The following is a 21312-nucleotide window of genomic DNA, read 5'->3' on the forward strand; positions in this document are numbered from 1 at the left end:
ATAAATGAACATTTCATTTCAGATCATGATTAGTGCTAAGAAACAATAAAGTCATCACTAGAATAATGGAAAGGAGAGGCCTTCTTAAAATGGATGGTCAGAACAGGCTTCTTTTGGAAAACAGTCTGGAAGTTCCTTAAAAGTTTAAAAATTGAGTTACCATATAACTCAGCAATTTCATTCCTAGTTATCTATTGAAGAGCAATGAAAACATATGTCCACACAAAAACCTGTGAATGTTCACAGTAGCATTACTCATAGTAGCACCCAAAATGGAAGCAACACAAATATTTGCCAACTGATGAATGAAGAAATGAAAGGTAGTATATCTATACAATGGAATATTATTTGGCTGTCAAAAGGAATGAGGTTTGGCACATGCTGCAACATAGATGAACCTTAAAAGCCTAATGGTAAGTGAAGAAAGCCAGTCACAAAAGACCATATATTATATGATTCCATTTATATGAAATATCCAGAACAGACCAATCTATAGAGGCAGAAGGTAGACTAATAGCTGCCTAGAGTTAGAGGTGAGAGTGTTGAAGAGTGAGTGGATGCTAATTAGTATAAGGTTTCTTTTCAGGGTAATGAAAATGTTCTAACATTAGATAATGGTAATGGTTGCAAAACTCTGTAAATATACCTCCCAAAACCTGTAAATATACCTCCACAAAACCCATTGAATTGTGTGCTTTAAATGGGTGAGTTTTACAGAATATAATTTTTCTCAATAAAGCTATCTAAACAAAAAGGAAAAAGAAAAGCTCTCTCCAGGGAGGTGACATTTAAACTGAGACCTGAAAGATAAGAAACCCGTCTTGCAAAGAGTTGGGATGAGAACTTTCAGTCCCAGGAAACAAAGGCTATGAAGACCACAAAGAGAGACAGAAATTTAGTAAACAAGGGGGTGAGTGGTAGGAGATGAGGTTGGAAAGAGGCTAGTACAGGAAAAAGGTCTTCTGAAAGTTTCAAAGTCACCAAGTTCCATTTTGATACAAACTCTCATTGGACAACAAAATCCACACGGAAGTCTTTATGAAATAGTTAATAGTGAAACCCCCGGATGAGGCAGCAGGTGAAGAGCTGTTAATTCCAAATGCTAGAGCTGCAAAACACCTTGTCATGAAGAAAAGAAGCATCAAGTTTCAAAAGGGAAAAGTATTTAAAGCATCATTAGCCTATACCTGGGGAATTCCATTAAATTACTTCCATCATTGTTTTAAATATCAATTTCTAGGAGATATTCACAGATATTCTAGTGAGTCCAAGAAGAATTCACATTTCCAGACAGTTAAGAATGTAGGGATCCTATAGAATACCAAACAGGGAAAGAAATCATTAACACAATATAAATTTCATAGTATCTGAACTTTGTGAGCAGTTATAGATAACGTACTTGAGACCTGAAATAAAAGGGCATGACCAACCCAGGTTGAATCATCTACAGACTATAGCAAGGAATCAGAGGATGACACAGAATTCCAAGTGAGAATATAGGAACATCTGGACCAAAATCAGGAGAAAGAAGATAATCAATCGTTGCAAATTTTCATGAACATTCTTGAGAGGAGGGATTGGATGTTAACATACTAATACTGTTAAGTGATCATTTTATATATTCATGATTCTCAAATTCTACTACATGCAATTGATTAAAATAGAATCAGGGATGGAAAGATACAGAGAAAGAGAGAAGTCATAATTTAGATTCAAGTGTTGCCCTTGTGATCAATTCCAACAATGGCCACAATATTTTGCAGCTTCTTCCAAGAAAAGTATGTCTATTTCTTCACTCCTTGAATCTAGGTTTGGTCACATGACTTGCTTTAATCAAATGAGTCCTTAGCAAACATGATATTAGAGAAGACTTGAAAATTGTGTATGCACTGAGATTTATCTTTACTCTTACTGCTTTGGAACATAGCTACCTGTCAAGAAGCCTGAGCTTAGCCTGCTAGATACTGCTAGATACTTAGCCTGCTAGATACACAAAGCCCAATTTCTCTGTTGCTCCAACCTATTGCTAGATACATCTAACCGATGCTTATTACCAAATGATTATGTTTATGATTACTACTACTCTTTATTTTGTTTAAGAGAAGGATAGAGAGAAGGGGATTGGAGGAGCAGAGGAAGAGGGAGAGAGAAAATCTTAAGCAGACTCCACTCCCAGTGCAGAGCCCAATGTGGGGCTCGATCTCACAGCCTTGAGATCACGACCTGAACCAAAATCAGGAGTCGGAAGCTTAACCACTTGTACTACTATGGTGCCCCTGATTATTACTACTCTTATTATTACTCATATGTTGTGTTCTCAGCTTTCAATGTATTAAAGGTTGGAAAGAGGAAAAATAGCATTGGGGTTAGAGTCTGAAAACTGACTTCAATGTTTTTCTCTACCATGTAGCCTGGGAAACATTATCCACTTTCTCTGAGCTTCACTTTGCCTTAGCTAGGAATTACACCTAATCATGATAGTTCCTGGGAAAACGAGAAAACATGAAAAAGTGCCCTCAACATAAAGCGATATATATTAGCAGTCAATAAGGGTGAGATGTTTTAACTGAGCTCTCCAGAAACAATTTCCAAAGAATCTAACTTTAATGATCCCTGGAAAAACTGAGTGAAAATACATTTGTACTTCATGAAAGCAATTGTTACTTTTCCACTTTGTGGTGTCACAGAATAAAATGTTCATTTAAAATGCCATAAAACTAGGTAGTATTTATTAATCTTTCTTTTGAAACTGTTGAGCTACTAGGGCTGGGAGAGGGAAAGAGTTTTTTGAAAGTATGCACTTTCTCTGCCTTTGAAATGCTTCCAGATTCTGTCATCATCTTTTCATCTCAACATCAAAGTTGGGAAAGGCTCTACACATGGAGGGCAGGTATTTACATGCCACTCACCAAGGCACTTTGCTGCCCCATCTGTCTCTCTCTATTTGCATCTTGAGAATCAAGCATTAGTTTTTAAATTTATTTTTAGTTTTTTGTGGACCTATACTCTTTTTGCTGGTAAACTTCTGTCACATTCAACAGGTGATTTGGCTCATAACAGTTAGGAAAGGGGCTTCACCCAAAGCATGGTCATCATATGAAATGCTTAACATGCCAGAAACACATAAAAGCATATCTATGAAATGGTTTTAAAAAGGGACGAGGGGGATCTTGCTTTCTGGATGACCTAACCTTCAATTCCCATCACCTTGAAATCAAGAGAATTCAAAACACAAAAGATGGGAAAATAAGAGATTAGGGCTCATTCAGAAAAATTCAAATTCAGCAAATCTGGAGGATGAGTTTACTGACATGGTGCCTTAGTTCACTGAAAAGCTGTCATATGAATAGGCTACAATGTCAATCTCTTCCTAAAGCTTTGAAGGCTAGAAAATGTTTTTTTAAGCCCATATTTTATGGTTTTCTTTTATTTGCTGCATATATATATTTAAGTTAACTTTGGTCAAAATTTTCCATCTGTGGTGCTTTAAATATGAATCACCAACTAAACTGAAATTAAGTACATGGACGGCGAGCAGGCAGAGGTATGAGGGTACGTAATATCTCAAATAAAGGTAAATATAAAGGAACAGTAATTATTGTGAGTTGCCATAGTGTACCTCCCAAATTCCTGGTCACCTTGAATCTCAGAATGTCATTTTATTTGGAAATAGGGCTTGCAGATATACTTAAGACTTCAAGATGATTTAGAATGGGTCCTAAATCCAATGGCTAGTGTCCTTGTAAGAAGAGGAGAGGTCACAGAGAAAAAAGCAATATGAAAATAAAGGTAGAGATTGGAGTGATCGTCTGCAAGCCAAGGAACACCAAGGATTGCCAGCAACCACCAGAAGCTAGGAGAACTACATAGCATGGATACTCTCTCGGAGCCTTCAGAAGGAATCAACCTTGCCAGTACCTTGATTTCTGACTGTTGTCCTCCTGAACTCCAGAGAATAACTTTTTATTACTTTAAGTCACCCAGTTTATGGCAATTTGTAATGGCAGCCCCAGACAACCAACAATAAATTAACACCTGCTGAAGGTGGTGGTCTTGAAAAAGACCTGCAGCTTCTGCCTCCTGCACTTGTTTGGCTGTGGACATTTTGACATTGTTACCTGACTCCTTTAGGCTACCTCTCTCCTTACTCTGACACCTAGTGGCATACCTTTCCCTCCTTTTCCTGATTTCCGAAATATGAGATAGGGAGGGATTCGAATTGGGGAAAGCTGCAGGTGGAAAGCAGGGGGAGCTTTGGATCAGGCACCGGTTAGGTTCAGGAATATCACTGGGATAAGAAGTTGAGATCAAGATCCTCATGGGCAATTTCCAAGGACAGATAGAAATTCCAGTATTATTAAGAACAGTATAGGTCTTCCAGGTCAGACTCCATTCTTAGTATTGTATCTCTACACTTAACCATCTCTGACTTTACAAAGAAATATTAGCTATGGCACATTTATGGCACATTTCCTAAAGCAGTATAGAGCCATAACACTTTAAAACACATAATTTCATAGTCCCTATGATGGCATCTCTCAGTGTTGTTCCTGCCTGTACACTGTCACATGTGCACACATTCTCAGCCTTGGTAGTCTCAAGACTCCCCACTCCACACACTCTCTGCCCCCTCTTCCTGCCACACAGCATCACCATTTCGTGAACTTTTCAAATCTTTATCTATTGACCTATTTCCATCTATCTATCCATCAATCCATCCAACCATCCATCCATCTATATATAAAAAAAAGCCACTTTGAGTTATGACAGACATACAAAAGCTGTACATATTTAATGTATACAACTAAATGATTTGGGAGATAAGTATACATCCATGAAACCGTCACCACATTCTATGCCATAAACATATCCATCACATTCAAAACTTATCTCTGTCTTATCATCCCTATCTTAGGATGCCCTAAGAACTTACATAGTAATTTGTCTTATTTAGGTCTTCACAACCATACTATGGGATAGGCACAATGTATATACATAAATTTTAAAATAATATTTATTTTTTATGATTATAAAAGCAATAACGCATATATATTTCTTGCTAAATGACTATAAATATTGTGTATAGATTGCCATGTTTTTATGGTACAATATGTAAATGTATATACATACACACACACACACACACATATATACATTCTAAGTATTTACACTGTTCATGTACTAATCACCCTTAATGGGAATGTTATGTAATGTAGTGGGAGAAATTTGCACTGTACCCTCTCCCCAGTCTTTCCTCCTTACCCATGGCCTTCTCCTACTCACGTAGATCTTGAACATCACCTGTGGTTTCAGGAAAGTGTTGTGAAAATAAAAGTGTCAAATTCTTGGCTTTTGGAGTAAAAAAGCTGAACTCTAGACACATGGCAAAAGGGATATGGGAGACTGCAATCTGTCAGGAGCAGATTTTCCCACCCCGAAGGAGTGGGCATGGAAAGGAATGTCAGAGGTAAGAGAGTTCAGCAGTAGAGACCTTTAGAGAAAAAGCTCTGTGCCATCCTCCTGAAGCCAAGTTGCAGGATGGGGTGGGGGTAAGGGGAGCTCAGTAGAGGCCCCAGGTGAATTTGAGGTATGTGAAAGTCTGGGTAGGTGGTGAGCCTTGGAACTGACCTCAGGCTCAACATAATTCAAGAGTAAGAGAATAGATACTGCATGGGGCTCTACATGGATGGGAGTAGGACAGTCTCAATTTTCCCATGTTCAGCATAAGACAGAGCCAGACAAATGTTTCCTGTGTGCTGAGAAGGATGTGAAAGCATCTGAGAAAGAGTTTGGTCTTGAAAGACCTTATAACTAGAGTCAGAGGGATGCACCCATGAGCTTCAGAGACCAATCACTGCAGACCATTTGGAATGAAGATGTTTAAGAACAAAACAGTTCCCCAACCACTAATGTCTTCTCATTTCATCAGCTCCTTGGAACTGAAATAAACTCTTAGGGCATGGATACCAGCATTTTAAGTTTCTGCCTAGAAATATACCTAGAAATTAAATTGAGGGTTTAAAAAATGAAGTTGTATTTCCTGCTTATTTGAACATGTGGACTAAAATTTGTATCCATGATAAGAAGACCTTATTCCTCAGCCAGTAGATTTTTGGGTTGGCCTCTCCACTCACAGGAAATTATGAAGATTCCATCTCCCTTCCCTTGGTTAGAATAAATTCATCTTTGTCTTCTCATCGGGTTGATATTTTGGTGACATTTTCTGGGAGCCAGCATTCCAGAGATCATGGTTTAATTTGGATTTGTTAAATATGCTCATACTTTTGGTTTTTCCCTCGGTCTAGACCACTTTCCCTATTGACAGCATGGTATGCCCCACATTACCATAGGTTTCTGCTCAAATGGCTCTTTATCAAAGAGTTCTTCTTTAGCCATCAGTACAAAATAGCAACTTCCTATTCCCACGAATCTACTTCCCCTTATCCAGCTTAATAATTGATTTTTTTAAAGTCCTCTTTATCACCTGATATGGTGTATATTTGTTTGTTTTTACTGTCTGCCTTCACTAAAATGTAAGCTATATAAGGACAGGACTTTGTTTTAGTCTCTGCTACATCCCTTGTGCTTAAATAGTGCTCACACCAGTAGGTCCTCTGCAAATGTTTGTTGAATCAATGAATATAAATAGTTTCTACAGATACCTTTTTGTTTCAACTTTATGCATTTATTTCCCTTTCTAAATATTGCTTTTCAGTGTTCCTGTAACACATCTCCTGACAAACAGGACCTTTGTATTATTCTCTGAGTGTCTGACATGTGATAGATGGTCAATAAATATTTACTAAAGGAATGAAGGATGGGACACCTGGGTGGCTCAGCAGTTTAGTGCCTGCCTTCAGCCCAGAGCATGATCCTGGAGTCCTGGGATCGAGTCCCACATCAGGCTCCCTGCATGGAGCCTGCTTCTCCCTCTGCCTATGTCTTTGCCTCTCTCAATCTGTGTGTCTCATGAATAAATAAATAAAATCTTAAAAAAAAAAAAGGAATGAAGGAAAGGAGAAATACACAAATGAATGAATGAGACGTATGGTAGCAATGGTGTGGCAATAAAAATAACCTCACTCCTTCTTTGATCCCTCTTCTATCTCCTCATGCCTACTCCCAGGATGACTTATCCGGATTGTTAGCTAAGTGCCTGAATATACAAATGTTAATTGGTTGGGCATATAGCTATAAAGACCTGAACTTCTCTTTCATTAAGAAAATGGATGGATTTGGAGGGTGGGGAATGAAAGGAAAGAGGGGCTCCTAAAATAGGATAAGAAGAAAAGAGGATCTTGGAGAGGAAAATGAAGAATTGGACAACATGTTGGATAGATGAACCACTTTTAAGAACATATTCCTACAGGAGCACCTGGGTGGCTCAGTCAGTTAAGCATCCGACTCTTGATTTCAGCTAAGGTCATGATTTCAGGATGGTGGGATGGAGCCCTGCATCAGGCTCTACACTCAGTTCAGTACGGAGTCTGCTTGTCCCTCTCTCTCTACTCCTCCACCCACTTGTATGCTCTCTCTCTCTCTCAAATAAATAAATGAAATCTTTATTAAAAAGGAACACATTCCTACATTTTACACTTCATTTGAGATGTTTGATGCACTAAGCAGTAAGCTACCTGTGACCCAAATTACCAACAAATTCAGCCATCCTCACAGAGGCCTCCATTGAGTGGTATTTATGGAAAATTAAAAAAAAAAAGCGATTTAAAAAAATTGGTTCACATCAAAAGAAAGTCAAAATAAACTCACAGTTACAAGAGAGTGGAGAACAAGATTCAGAGGAGACAGAGTACCAAAGTCAGAGGAGACACCAGATCATAACCCTTAAGAATTCTGCAGCATTCTTGGGGGGGATGTAACTTTTTTTTTAAGGTTCAGTGAGTCCTTCTTTTTTTTTTTTTAAAGACTTTATTTATTTACTCATAGAGACACAGAGAGAGAATGAGAGGCGGAGACTGCAGGCAGAGGGAGAAGCAGGCTCCACCCAGAGAGCCCGACGTGGGACTCAAGTCAGGGTCTCCAGGATCACACCCTGGGCTGCAGGGGGCGCTAAACCGCTGCGCCACCGGAGCTGCCTTTTTTTTTTTTTTTTTTTTTTTTAAGATTTTATTTATTTATTCATGAGACACACACACACACAGAGACACAGGTAGAGGGAGAAGCAGGCTCCACCCAGGGAGCCTGATGTGGGACTCGATCCCAGGTCTCCAGGATCAGGCCCTGGGCTGAAGGCAGTGCTAAACCGCTGAGCCACCTGGGTTGCCCTGGATGTGACCTTCTAAGGGCATGGGATGGTGTGCTGCCAGCGTGATCACATTCTTAAGGGGACAGAGAGGCCCAGCTGATACCTGGCTCACCTAAATAAATCTCCCTCTTTCACTTCCCAGCAGTTTGCATTCTTGGGGCCTTCCCTTCATTCAGGTCCCTCTGCTCTTGAGAGCCACAGCATCACTCCACAGATGGCACAATTGGACTCTTTCGGCCTGTTACAACTTGTCAGTCTGTATCTAGAGCTGCTGTGAACACATGCGTATGTTTCATTTTCCTTATCTGTTTTCCCAGTGAGGTTGATCATGTGAAAGATCACTTTCCTGTCCTTCCCCTCTGTTGGGATTTAGCTCTTGCTCCACCCCTCGGCCTACCCACAGATTCTAGTTTGTCTGGCATCTCACATACCCATTAGGAAAAGAAATGTTACCACATCCAAAAGGCGTGAAGGTTCCAAGGATAACTTGATTTGGCAAATCACTGAATATGTTGGTGTATGTGCCACCCCCAGGGAGGGCAGAAACTCAAAATGGATGAAAGATCTAAATGTGAGACAGGAATCCACTAAAATCCTAGAAGAGACACAGGCAGCAGACGCCTTGACCTCAGCCACAGCAACTTCTTGCTAGACATATATCTAAAGGCAAGGGAAACAAAAGTAATAATGAACTACAAGGACTTCATCAGGATTAAAAGCTTCTGCACAGCAAAGGAAATACTCAATAAAACTAAAAGGCAACCTACAGAATGGGAGAAGATATTTGCAAATGACATATCAGAGAAAGGGCTAGTATTCAAGATCTATAAAGAACTTATCAAACTCAACACCCAAAAAACAAATAATACAGTCAAGAAATGGGCAGAAGACATGAACAGATGTTTCTCCAAAGAAGACATACAAATAAACAACAGACACACACGAAAAATGCTCAACATCACTCGGCATTAGGGAAATACATATCAAAACCACAATGAGATACACCTCACATCAGTCAGAATGACTGAAATTAACACATCAGGAAGCAACAAATGTTGGTGAGGATGAAGGAGAAAGGGGGAACCCTCTTACACTGTTGGTGGGAATGCAAGCTGTATAGCCACCCTGGAAAACAGCATGGAGAGTCCTCAAGAAGTTAAAATAGATCTACTGTACAATCCAGAAATTGTGATATTGGGTATTATTATTATTTTTTGCTATTGGGTATTTACCCCAAAGATATAAATATAATGATCCAAAAGGGCACATGCACCCCAATGTTCATAGCAGCAATGTCCACAATAGCCAACTATGGAAAGAGCTGATATGCCCATCCATAGATGAATGGATAAAGAAGATGTGGTGTATATATATATATATATATATACATATATATATAGTATACAATATACATATATGTATATATATGTGGTGTATATATATATTGTATACTATATATATATATATATAGTGTGTGTGTGTGTGTATATATATTGTATATATATATCATTCCTCCCTTGTTTGACAAGGGAGGAATGAATATACAATGGAAAAAAGTCTCTTCAACAGTGTTGGGAAAACTGAACAGTAACACGCAAAAGAATGAAATTGGATGACTTTCATATACCATACACAAAATAACTCAAAATTTATTAAAGATCTAAATGTATTAAGATCTGAAATCATAAACATCCTGAAGAGAGCACAGGTAGTAATCTTTCTGACATCGGCTATAGCAACATTTTTCTAGCTATGTCTCCTGACGCAAGAGAAATAAAAGCAAAAATAAACTATTGGAATTATGTCAAAATAAAAGCTTCTGCACAGCAAAGGAAACAATCAACAAAACTAAAAGACCACCTATGGAATGGGAGAAAATATTTGCAAATACATATCCAATAAAGGGTTAGTATCCAAAATCTATAAAGAAAGGATATAACTCAATACCCAAAACACAAATAATCCAATTAAGACATACAGATGGCACATGGAAAAGATGCTCAACATCACTCATCACCAGGAAAATGCAAATCAAAACTACCATGATTCTCATATGTGTCAGAATGGCTAAAATCAAAAACACAAAAAACAACATGTGTTGACAGGATGTGGTAGAGAAGCAAGCCTCATGCACTGTTGGTGGGAATGCAAACTGGTGTAGCTATTGTGGAGAACAGTATGGTGGTTCCTCAAAAAATTAAAAAAATAGAATCACTCTATGATTCAGGAATCAATCACACTACTGGGTATTTACAAATACAAATTATAAATTGTAAATACAAAAACACTAATTCAAAGAAATACATGCATCCTGACGTTTATTGCAGCATTATCTACAATAGCCAAATTATGGAAGCAGCCCATTCATCAGTAGATGATAAAGAATATGTGGTATATACATAACAGAATATTATTCAGCCATAAAAAAGAATGAAATCTACTTTGGCAACAACATGGATAGAGCTAGAGAATATAATGGTAAGTAAAATAAATCAGAGAGACAGATGCCATATGATTTCATTTATATGTGGAATTTGAGAAGCAAAACAAACAATCAAAGGGAAAAGAGAGAGGCACACCAAAAAAATTGACTCTTAACTCTAAAGAACAAACTGGCGGTTATCAGAGAGGGGTGGGGTGAGGCGGGTGGGTGAAATAGGAGATGGGAGGACTAAAGAGTACATTTATGATGATGAAAAAAAGTAATTGGGAATAACAGAGCTGAGTAATGGAGGGAGAGAGAGGTATAATAGCCATAGTGCTGTTGGCACAGGAGGTGCTGGGGATGGGAGTCCCTAGCAACCAGCAAGGGTTGCTTGCCCCTCTCAGAAGGGGGGGTGGGGACTTCTCAGCAAGTCCTGTGAGAAAGGAACCAGAGCCAGGAGGTTGGGCAAAGACCAGATCTACCACTCAAAAATGGAAATGCTTGATTAAAACAACTGGTTTCTCTTGCCATTTGTTTCTTGTTTTGCTTTCCTTCTCCTTCCTCTGTTCTCATAAAAGAGCAATTATAAATTGCCACTCTTCTCCACATAGAACACACATATGCCACTCCATTTATGAGCATCAAACGCTGGCAGGATGTCAGCCTAACAACACACATGTATAAACCAATTGAAACCTGAATCTAATGACCATTAACCCGGCCCACATCTTGGCCCTTTTCATTCAATGCGGAAACATGATTCCATTTTTCTGTAACTCTCTACAAATGGACCTTTCAGATTATTAAGAAAGGTAAGTATGCCTCTAAAGTGTAAATAGTTATAAACATTGGGAGAAAACAAAGGCATGCTCCCCCTCCTTACCTGCAAGGCCAGAAATCAAGATACAAAGTTATAGTGCAAAAAACTCTCATGCAAAATCTCCTACTTTATATGAATGCCAGTGGGCAACCATTATTTGGGGAAGTTCCTCATAACTCCTTTAAAAGTAGTAAGTGCTTCCTTTTCTAATCCCTTTAACAAGACTCTAGACAAGGAGTATTGGTTATTGTGTAAAGACAAACCAGCCTCTCTCCCAACAAAAGGCTGCCCTTCTCTGCCTTTTCTCAAGAAACTAGCAGTGGGTGATTTTGCTTTCCTCTTGCCTGAGGGTCAGAAGTTGACCTCTGGATTCTCCAGCAGGTGATAATTATCACCAAATTGATTAGTTCAACAAAGGAGCCCTAATATTTGCATAAAAGGTTTCTTGGAAGTTTTGGGTGATTGGTCATTCCCAGGAAAAGTCATTGTTGGGGCTTACAAAAGAATCCTTCTCTAAGTCAGAAGTTACCCAATTATCCCAGCCCTCTGGCATCTGGACCACTTTAAGAGAGAGGCTGGAATAGAAAGGTAACTACATCTTGAATCATCTCAAATCAAAACTGCCTAGGAATCTAAGCTAAATTCAATATAGTGAGGGCATTCACTGACTCTAAGAACTGAAGGATGCTTGAACAATGTCTCATTCCATTTTACAGATGGAGCCAAAGCACAGAAAAAGGAATTGATAAATCCTAAATAATGGTTACTGTTTATCAAACAATCACTATATTCTACAGTTTGTGCTAAGTTATTTAACCCCATGATTTCATGTAATGTTTTCAATAACCCTATGAGGTACATTTTAGTAGGACCTCCATCTTCTATAAGAAAAGTAAAGCTTTGAGAAGCAGAATAAGTGCCCCAAGTCACACGGTTGGCAAATGGGAGCATGAAATTTTTGTGAACTACAAAGCTCAAGCTCTGTACCTTTACAGACATTGCCTCTTGTACCCCAGGTCACACAAATAAGAAACGGCAGGGACAGGGCTAGAAGCAAGCATGGGATTCCTAGCCTAATGCTTTTGTACCACCATGCCATAATAGTAAATATGAATAAAATCAGAAGACTAGACCTTCACTAGTCACAGCCCAGAGATCTGATTCAGGCTCCACTGTGGAGGATGTGCTCTGCTGTAAGGAGCACTTTGGGATCTGGTCTGGGATGGGAGGGTTCACTACATTTGTCAGACTAGTCTTCCAGTGATAAGAAAAGAGAGTCTATTTGGCACCTGCCAATGGAGCTACAGAAGATTCTTTCTTCTCTAATTTCCCTAGGTCTGACTTGATATTAAACTTCTACAATGTTCTGTGTTGAGCAAATGTGATAGAAATTTGGTAGGGTACAAATGCCAATAGTTCTGATTTGCTTAAAATTGCATTTCATCCAGCAATCATTTTTTAAATCTACATGCTCTATCTCTTACCCTGGGAACCAAGGGATGTTATAATTTGGCTGATTTTCTTGCAGAAATGCTTTGTAATGCACACACTGTAAAATTACACGAGTTCTTTTTAAAGCTTGGATTCTGTATATGATAAATGCCTTGGGAATGAATTTCTACCAACATTAGCAATTCTCACTGTTAAAAAACCACTCCTTTAACATAGTTTATTACTATGGGTGATGTATAACAGCACCATACTCATCCTTGGTGCTGTGTGCCAGCTAAATTCACCTCCTCCATCTACTCTGCCAAGCCATCTCTTCTTGGTTCTAGGCTTGTTTCAATAAACCACTTCTGACGGTACTGGGTTATTAAAAAATGGTTTTTGCTTGCTTAGTGCTTCAGTGTCTGCAAAGTACGCTTATATATACTGAGTCACAACTACCTGCTGTGGTAAGCAGAAGACATGTTATTATCCCTAAATGACTAAAGGAGCAGAGGTTCAGGGAGTTCAAGAGACTTACACAAGATCCCACGCCATTGACTAATGAATCTAGATGTTCTGACTCCAAGTTTTTTTTTCTTTCAATTTTTGCTTTGGTCTTTATTTATTTTTTAAAAGATTTTTATTTATTTATTCATGAAAGACACACACACAGAGGCAGAGACACAGGAGAAAGAAGAAACAGGCTCCATGCAGGGAGCCCATCGTGGGACTCGATCCTGGGACTCTAGGATCACACCCTGGGCCGAAGGCAGGCGCTAAACTGCTGAGCCATCCAGGGATCCCCTGGTCTTTATTTTTTAGAGCAGTTTTAGGTTCACAGAAAAATTGAGTGGAAAGTACAGGGAGTTCTTATACTACCTATAAGTCCCCCCCACCCCTAAAATACAGTGCCTGCTCCTATCACTTGAGGTCTTTTTAAACTTGAAAAACTAATTCTAAGTTCACCTGGAAGAATAAATTGGTGAAATTATTTAAGCTGTTTTTGATGTTGAAATAGTAACCAGAGGAAGTTCGTTGTATCAGATATTATTAAGATGGTGATAGCTAACAGTTATTGAATGCCTCTTCATTCCTTTCCAAGCACATCCTCTTTGAATGTGCTAGGAAGCTTTACAACTACTCTAGAAGGTAGTTAGAGGAACTACATTTTACATATGAGGAAAATAAGGCAAAGAGAAAATTAGATGCCTGTCCCAAGATCACATGCGTGGATGGAGCTGGGATTGTAGCCCAATAAATTTGGCTGGCTTCAAGCTCCCTTTCTTAACATTCTGCTTGTCTCTCTCATATTGTATAATCTGAATTCTTGAGATAGATGAAAACTCAATTAGGCAGATCAATGAAATAGAATAGACAGCTCAAAAGCAGACTTTAATGTATGTAAGACTGAAGGTATGATTAAGTTGAGAACTCAAATCAGGGGATAACACAGAATGTATTCAATATGTGGCTCCAGAGTGATGATAGTGCTCAGCCCTTGGTATCAGACAAATCTGAGAGTATATAGCAGCTCCGCCATTCACTAGCTTTCTGACCGTGGCATAAAAGCAGTGACTTATGGAGGCATGTAAATTGCTTTGTGTAGTGGCTTATATAAGACAAGCACTCGATAAACATTAGCTATTATTATTAGCACTCAATAATTACTAGCATGGAAGAAAGAAAGCTAGAATCTTCATACCACACACAACAAAATTTCCAACTAAATGCAAAAAAAAGAAATTAAAAATAGAGTAGGTTTATCTAATTTTAGCATGAGGAAAGATTTTTCCAGTTATAGAAACTAGGGGGAGAAATCTTAAAACAAAACATTGATAACTGCACAATAAAAGTTAATTTATATACTATGCATAGTTGAGGGAGAGAGAGAGGAAGTGCACAGGAGCCAGGAGAGGCAGAGAGTGACAAAGAATTTTAAGCAGGCTCCACAGTCCATGCAGAGCTCCATGTGAAGCTCAGTCTCACAAACCTGAGATCATGACCAGAACTGAAATCAAGAGTCAGATTCTCAACTGACTGAGCCACTCAGGCACCCCTAAGCATAGGTGTTTTAAAATAATAATTTTAATATGATGTAAATTTAGATACTAAATCTACCAATATAGTAAATTTACTAATTCATTTATTTTTAATTTATTTTTAAAGATTTTATTTATTTATTCATGAGAGACACACAGAGAGGCAGAGACACAGGCAGAGGGAGAAGCAGGCAGGCTCCATGCAGGGGACCCTGATGTGAGACTGGATCCCAGGACTGTGGGATCACGTCCTGAGCTGAAGGTAGATGCTCAACCACTGAGCCACCCAGGGGTCCCTAAATTTACTAATTTAAATGTAAAAATCCCTGGTGATTCAACCAATAAAGAATAATTTCAGTGAAACAAAGTTTAAAAATTTAAATACTAATTTCAATATTAAATTTCACTAGAAATTATTCTTTGTTATTAAATCACCAGGAATTTTCAGCACAAGATCTAACATCTTAACCAAGGCCCGGGCTCTGGGCTTACTCTGTCTTTCCCATTCCTTAAAGGGGTTTAAAAAGAAAGACACCATCAAAGAGACTGAGTCAGATGATTGCAGTCACTTTTTTCCTAGTCCTTGCACAAGCTGTTTGATTCCTGTCCAGAGCAGGAAAAGCCAGTATTTTAGAAAAATCTAATAAAGAATTTCACATTACAAGATCTCTCTTAACAATTTAGATTTATCAACAGTATTAAAATGTATTTTCTTCTGATCTAAACATTTCTCGTTTTGCAATTTACTTTTTTGTATGTAATTTTATTTTGTTTTATTTTATGTAAAGTTTATTATTACTATTTTTTTAATGATTTCTACACCCAACATGGGGCTCCATCCCCATGGAGGACATGGACACCAGAATCACGACCTGAGCTGAAAAGCAAATGCTCAACCACTTAACAGACTGAGCCACCCAGGTGTCCCTTAAATAAGTATTTTAAATACTAAGCATGTATCACATTTAAAAGACATTCCACAAAGCATAAGTGGTTATTTTCACACCAAAGGCCAGGTGGAAAACTGGAATGAAAATAAAGCATGGTTGATGAACATCGGTGCACTTTGGATGGACCTGGGTTTCATCCTGGCTCTGCCTTTTTCTATCTGTATGACTCCCAACAAATAGCCACACTTCCTGGCACATTAGTTTCCTCATCTGTAAGATGGAGATGATAATTGCCTTTCTCTCATGGGGTTATTCTAAGTAGTATAGATAACAAATGAAAAGCATCAGCTCCATTGTCTAGTTCCAGAGTAGATATTTTGTCAATGCTTGCTCTGGTTCTTATCCTAATTGTTTCATTTATCCTCTGCTGATTGTTAGACAACTTGCTGAGATGGTTAGTTTCTCATTTTAGATGACATGTTTCTTCTTCTTTGTTTAGGTGACATGTTTCTTGAACACAGGGACTAGTTTCATATTTCTTTAGAATAGCTTTTCCTATTGTGGGCACTTCTTTCCCTGACTTCTTTTGTTCTCTCTCTCCTCTCTACTGTTTTCACATAGGATTCTGTACTGGTCACTTGACAAGGCTGACTAATGGATAAAGTTGTATACTGCAGTGATTTATTTCTGTGAGTTACTAGGAAAAGAGGGGTTTATGTGTGCATGCAAGTATGCATTTTTTTCATATTACAGATACAAGGCAAATTGACAGAGTGACTTGCCCAGGGTCCCACAGGCTTTGCACCTCTTCTTGCCTATCTACCCATCATATACCTCATAAAAGTATACAATTCTAAAGATTGAAGGGGTGCCTGGGTGGCTCAGTTGGTTAAGCATCTGACTTTTGGTTTGGGCTCAGGTTGTGAGATCCAGCCCAGTGTGGGGCTCCTCGGTCAGCGGGGAGTCTACCTGAGATTCTCTCTCCTTCTCCTTCTGCCCTTCCCCTTCTGTATGTGTGTGTGTGTGTGCACTCTCTCTCTCCTGTTCTATCTCTGAAATAAATAAATCTTAAAAAAAAATTGCAGAGGGCTCCCTACATTTGAATGATGGCTTCTTGTAGTCTTTTCACAGCAGTACTGAGGATTGTCTTCCATTTCAGAATTTCCATTTTTGAATGAGGATGTTGAAAGATCCAACCTTGAAATAACAACAACACGACCAAATATTAACTTAAAGGGGATATTTAAAAATTTACCCATTATATAAATCCTGCTCAGCCATTAGTCTACCCAAGCCTACTTAAAAAAGGAACTAAAATCTAGGGGCACCTAGGTAGCTCAGTCAGTTGAGTTACCAACTCTTGGTTTTGGCTCCGTTCATGATCTCAGGGTCATGAAATTGAGCCCCTAGTTGGACTTCATGCTCAGTGGGGAGTCTGAGATTCTCTCCCTCTCCATCTGCCCCCCTCAGCTTGTGCTTGAATGCTTGAGCGCTTGAGCGTGCACACACACACAATCTCTCTCTCTCTCTCAAATAAATAAACCTTTAAAAAAGAAAAAAGAACCCAAATCCATTCATATAAAATATAAGTAATTAGCTTAAGAATTACTCCTCCTCAGGAGATTTGCACTAAAATGGGACCAAATCTTCTACCCAAGGAATTAAATCCCTATGATGACTTCTGAAGTATTAGAGGACTTTTAAGAATCCTACACACACTGCAGACCTACAGATGAGCTTCGTCAGCATCCCCTAGTCTCGAGATCCCATCTCTCAAGAGAGAACATTTTATTGGTAGTCCGCAGACTTGGGTTCTGTTCCTGTCTACTTCATGGACACTAGAGGAAAAGAAGCACTTTATTTCTAGACACAGAGTATGTGAATTTAGGGCTGGCAGTGACTATCCTCCTTCACTGTGTAAAGCAAGCCTAACTGTAGAATTTAGTCAAGCAGAGATGGACAGAGAAGAATCTCTGCAAGTGTTGCTTCCCACCATCCTGCCTTGGATCTTTGCTCCTGCAGTTCTCCCTTTAATCTTGTGAGCTGCCCCCAGTACACTAGCAAAGAATTCTCTTGTTGCTTATGCTAGTGTGAGTTGGGCTCTTGTCACCTACAGCTTAAAGACTCCTGACTAACAAATCACATTCAGTTTCATCATCCAGATCATGAGAACCGGATCATGAGAGCCCTAACTCTAGACTAGAGAAGACTGAACAAACTCTATCCCAGTTTCCTAAGGGTTATATAATGTAATCCCAGACTCTCACTTTGGGATTTCAGTCTTGCCCCTTAATGACTAAGACTTTGCTCCTTTCTCACAGATTATCTGCTTGCCATTCAACTGCCTATCACTGACTCTACCCACCTATTTGGATTCCTGGACATTTTCATGCTGAACCCTCTGGATACCTCATGACTTACTTCATTCCTATTTGCTGTTTTGCCATGCTTACTGAGCTTGTTCTTAGCATATGCATATTCCTCAATACCTATCCCAATCCAGTGAGACAGTTTTAATAATAAAATTCTATTCCTTAATTATAGGGCATGGGGAGGTGTTGGAGGGATACCTGACTCCTAAAAGCACATTCTCTAAAAGTAGAAACTTTCAACAGTTTCTAAAGTTCTTAGATTATGACGAAAAGATTATGAAAAGCAAATCTATTAGACCCAGGGCAACCAGCCCCAACTCTTACTCACTCCCTGAGCCACACAGCAGCTAGCTACATTATGTCTGTATTTCAAGGGATGACAAGGTTCCCTTTTCCCAACAACCCATATCCTATCCCTTTTACAACCTCATTTGGGGATAGACTGTATTCTTTCTAGATTTTTGTAACCATAATCTTCCTTGAGAAGTCTCCTGTATAACATTTAAACAGTTTAAGAAACAATATTTGTCTTTTAACACAGAAGCTTTAGTTTCTTATCCAAGTTGGTATGTTTTTGTGATGGAAGACCATGCCGACCTAAAGGTAGTTTCTCAGAACCAGAAGAAACTCCCAGGTGTAAGAGTGGAGATACCGGGCAGAGTGGAGATAACCGGCAGACCCTGTGGCTCAGCGGTTTGGCTCCGCCTTCAGCCGGGGGGGGGGGCGATCCTGGAGACCTGGGATGGAGTCCCATGTCAGGCTCCCTGCATGGAATCTGTTTCTCCTTCTGCCTGTGTCTCTGCCTCTCTGTGTCTCTCATGAATAAACAATTATATAACTTTTATATTTTATAAACAATTTATAAAATTTATAAACAATTTTATAAACAATTTATAAAAAAAAAGTGGAGATATCAAGGAAGACTGGGTTAGAGGAGATGCATTTGAAAACTTTGACTAGGCATTCATGAACTTAAAAGCCTGGCTTTGATTAAGGTCATACTAAGAGGATGACTGGGAGAAAGTTTCCAAATTCAGGGAATGTAAGTGATTCTCACTGTGGTTGCTCATCAGAGTAGACCCTAATTTGGATGGGTAAAGGGATCTTACCATTTTCTAAGCAGATCTTGGATAACAGTGAGAAGTGGATGACAACAGGTAAATTGCTATCTTGGGGTACATGAGAATGTTGGTTTTGGTTGACATGAGCCAAAAAAAGAAAAAAAGGAAGGAGGAGGAAGTTGAGGGGGGAGAGGGAAAAGAGAAGAGAAAGTGAGTATTTTTCTAGGTCATCATCAACACAAAAATCAGTTGTCAATATTTTAATATTCTTACCAGGGCATTAGCAAAGTTTTCTATAAGAACCCATAATGACCCATGACCCATTAAATATTTTTATTTGCTCTGGAAATGAAACAGCTTTTTAAATTGAAAATTCCTCTGCATAATTTCTTGATTTACTAAAAGATTGTTTTAATGTTTTTGTCCTAAGAACTGCCCTTCCACATGAGAACTACTGAGAAAACATTCATGTTTTATTTTCATTTATTCTTTTAGCAACTGGAGGATAGCAGCCTGTTGCTGGTAAAGACATTTTAAAAAAAGGCTACATGGACACAAGACTTCTTTGTATCTTTATTAAGTTTTATGCTAAATTTAAATCTAAAACAAGGGGACACCTGGGTGGCTCAGCGAGTGGTTTAGCGCCACCTTCGGCCCAGGGCATGATCCTGGAGACCAGGGATCGAGTCCCACGTCCGGCTCCCTGAATGGAGCCTGCTTCTCCCTGTGCCTGTGTCTCTGCCTCTCTCTCTCTCTCTCTATGTCTCTCATGAATAAATAAAATCTTTTTTAAAAAAAAAATAAATAAATAAAAATAAAAATAAATAAATAAATCTAAAACAAGAAATCTCATTAGTCTATGAAGAAAATTTTCCTATAGAGAAAAACTAGACCTTAAAAGCTGTCTAAAAACAAAATACTAACGGGTATTTTGAAAAGAGAGCAAAACTCATAGTAGCTTCAAACTTTATATATGAATTGAGAAGTCCACAAGTCCAGGATCCCATAGCAAATAGGCTACATCTAAGATTTTAAAAAATAAAAATAAAATTTAATTCAATTTAAAAGATGAGAAAATTATAATGATATTATAATTATAATGATGAGATGATAAGCAACAGATAAGAATGTACAAAATAACTATGACTAATGTTTATTGAACACTTACTATATCCCAGCTACTATGCTAAGCACATTATGTGCATTATATAATTTATTTCTTTCAACAAAGTTCTATCATTAATCATTCTCATTTTACAGATGAGGAATTCAAATAAGTCTAGATTAAGACCAGAAAATTTGCTAGGACTTGCTCTAACAAGTTCCCAGTGATGTTGATACACTGGTTCAGGGACCGCACTCTGAGAACCATTGCTACAGAGCCTTTCAATCTCTTAATTAACAGCAATCACCTGATCTTAAAAAGTAAAAATTGTATTGCTAGAACTATCTTGTTAAAGCAAATGTATTGGGCTTCATGAACCATCAGGAACCTATTATAATATGAACATCCTGAAGGGTTACTCTGAGGATCATGAGATAATGAAGATAGTAATAATAATAATAATAAAATAACAAACATATAAGTAGTGTCTACCACTGGGTGATGGGTGGAAGTGTTGAATCACTATGTTGTACACCTGAAACTAATACAACGTTTTATCTGAATTGGAATTTAAATAAAAACTTTAAAAAAATAAGTAGTGTAAAAAAAAAAAAGTAGTGTCTACCATACTTCGTTACTTTTCCAAGTGCTTTAGTGTTAACTTATTTAATATTCAGAACCACCCTGGAAGGAGGTACAATTTGCAATACCACGTCACAGAAAATGAAACTGAGGCAAAGAGGGATTAGGAAATGTGTTCAGTTATATAAGTAGTAAGTGAGATAGTCAGGATTTGGACCCAGGAATCCTAGGAGCAAAGGTTACTCACTACACTGGGTTACTTCTCTGTCTCAGAGGGGTCTTGTAGAGACAGCTGCCACTACTATTTATTCTCCTTGTCAAAAT

At 38.4% G+C, this 21312-nt stretch overlaps 1 protein-coding gene across 1 annotated transcript in view; it reads right to left on the reverse strand.

The window, feature by feature from the left end:
- The window catches only part of LOC112654825 (uncharacterized protein C3orf20 homolog), a 107561-nt gene that overhangs the window by 67963 nt on the left and 18286 nt on the right, over positions 1 to 21312 (reverse strand). Inside the window, exon 2 of the mRNA XM_049093932.1 lies at positions 16966 to 17065. Coding sequence (XP_048949889.1) covers positions 16966 to 17036 — 71 coding nt within the window. The 5' untranslated portion in view covers positions 17037 to 17065. The remainder of the gene's footprint in view (positions 1 to 16965; positions 17066 to 21312) is intronic.

The sequence above is a fragment of the Canis lupus genome, chromosome 15, assembly GCF_003254725.2.
Source record: "Canis lupus dingo isolate Sandy chromosome 15, ASM325472v2, whole genome shotgun sequence".
Lineage (NCBI taxonomy): Eukaryota > Metazoa > Chordata > Mammalia > Carnivora > Canidae > Canis > Canis lupus.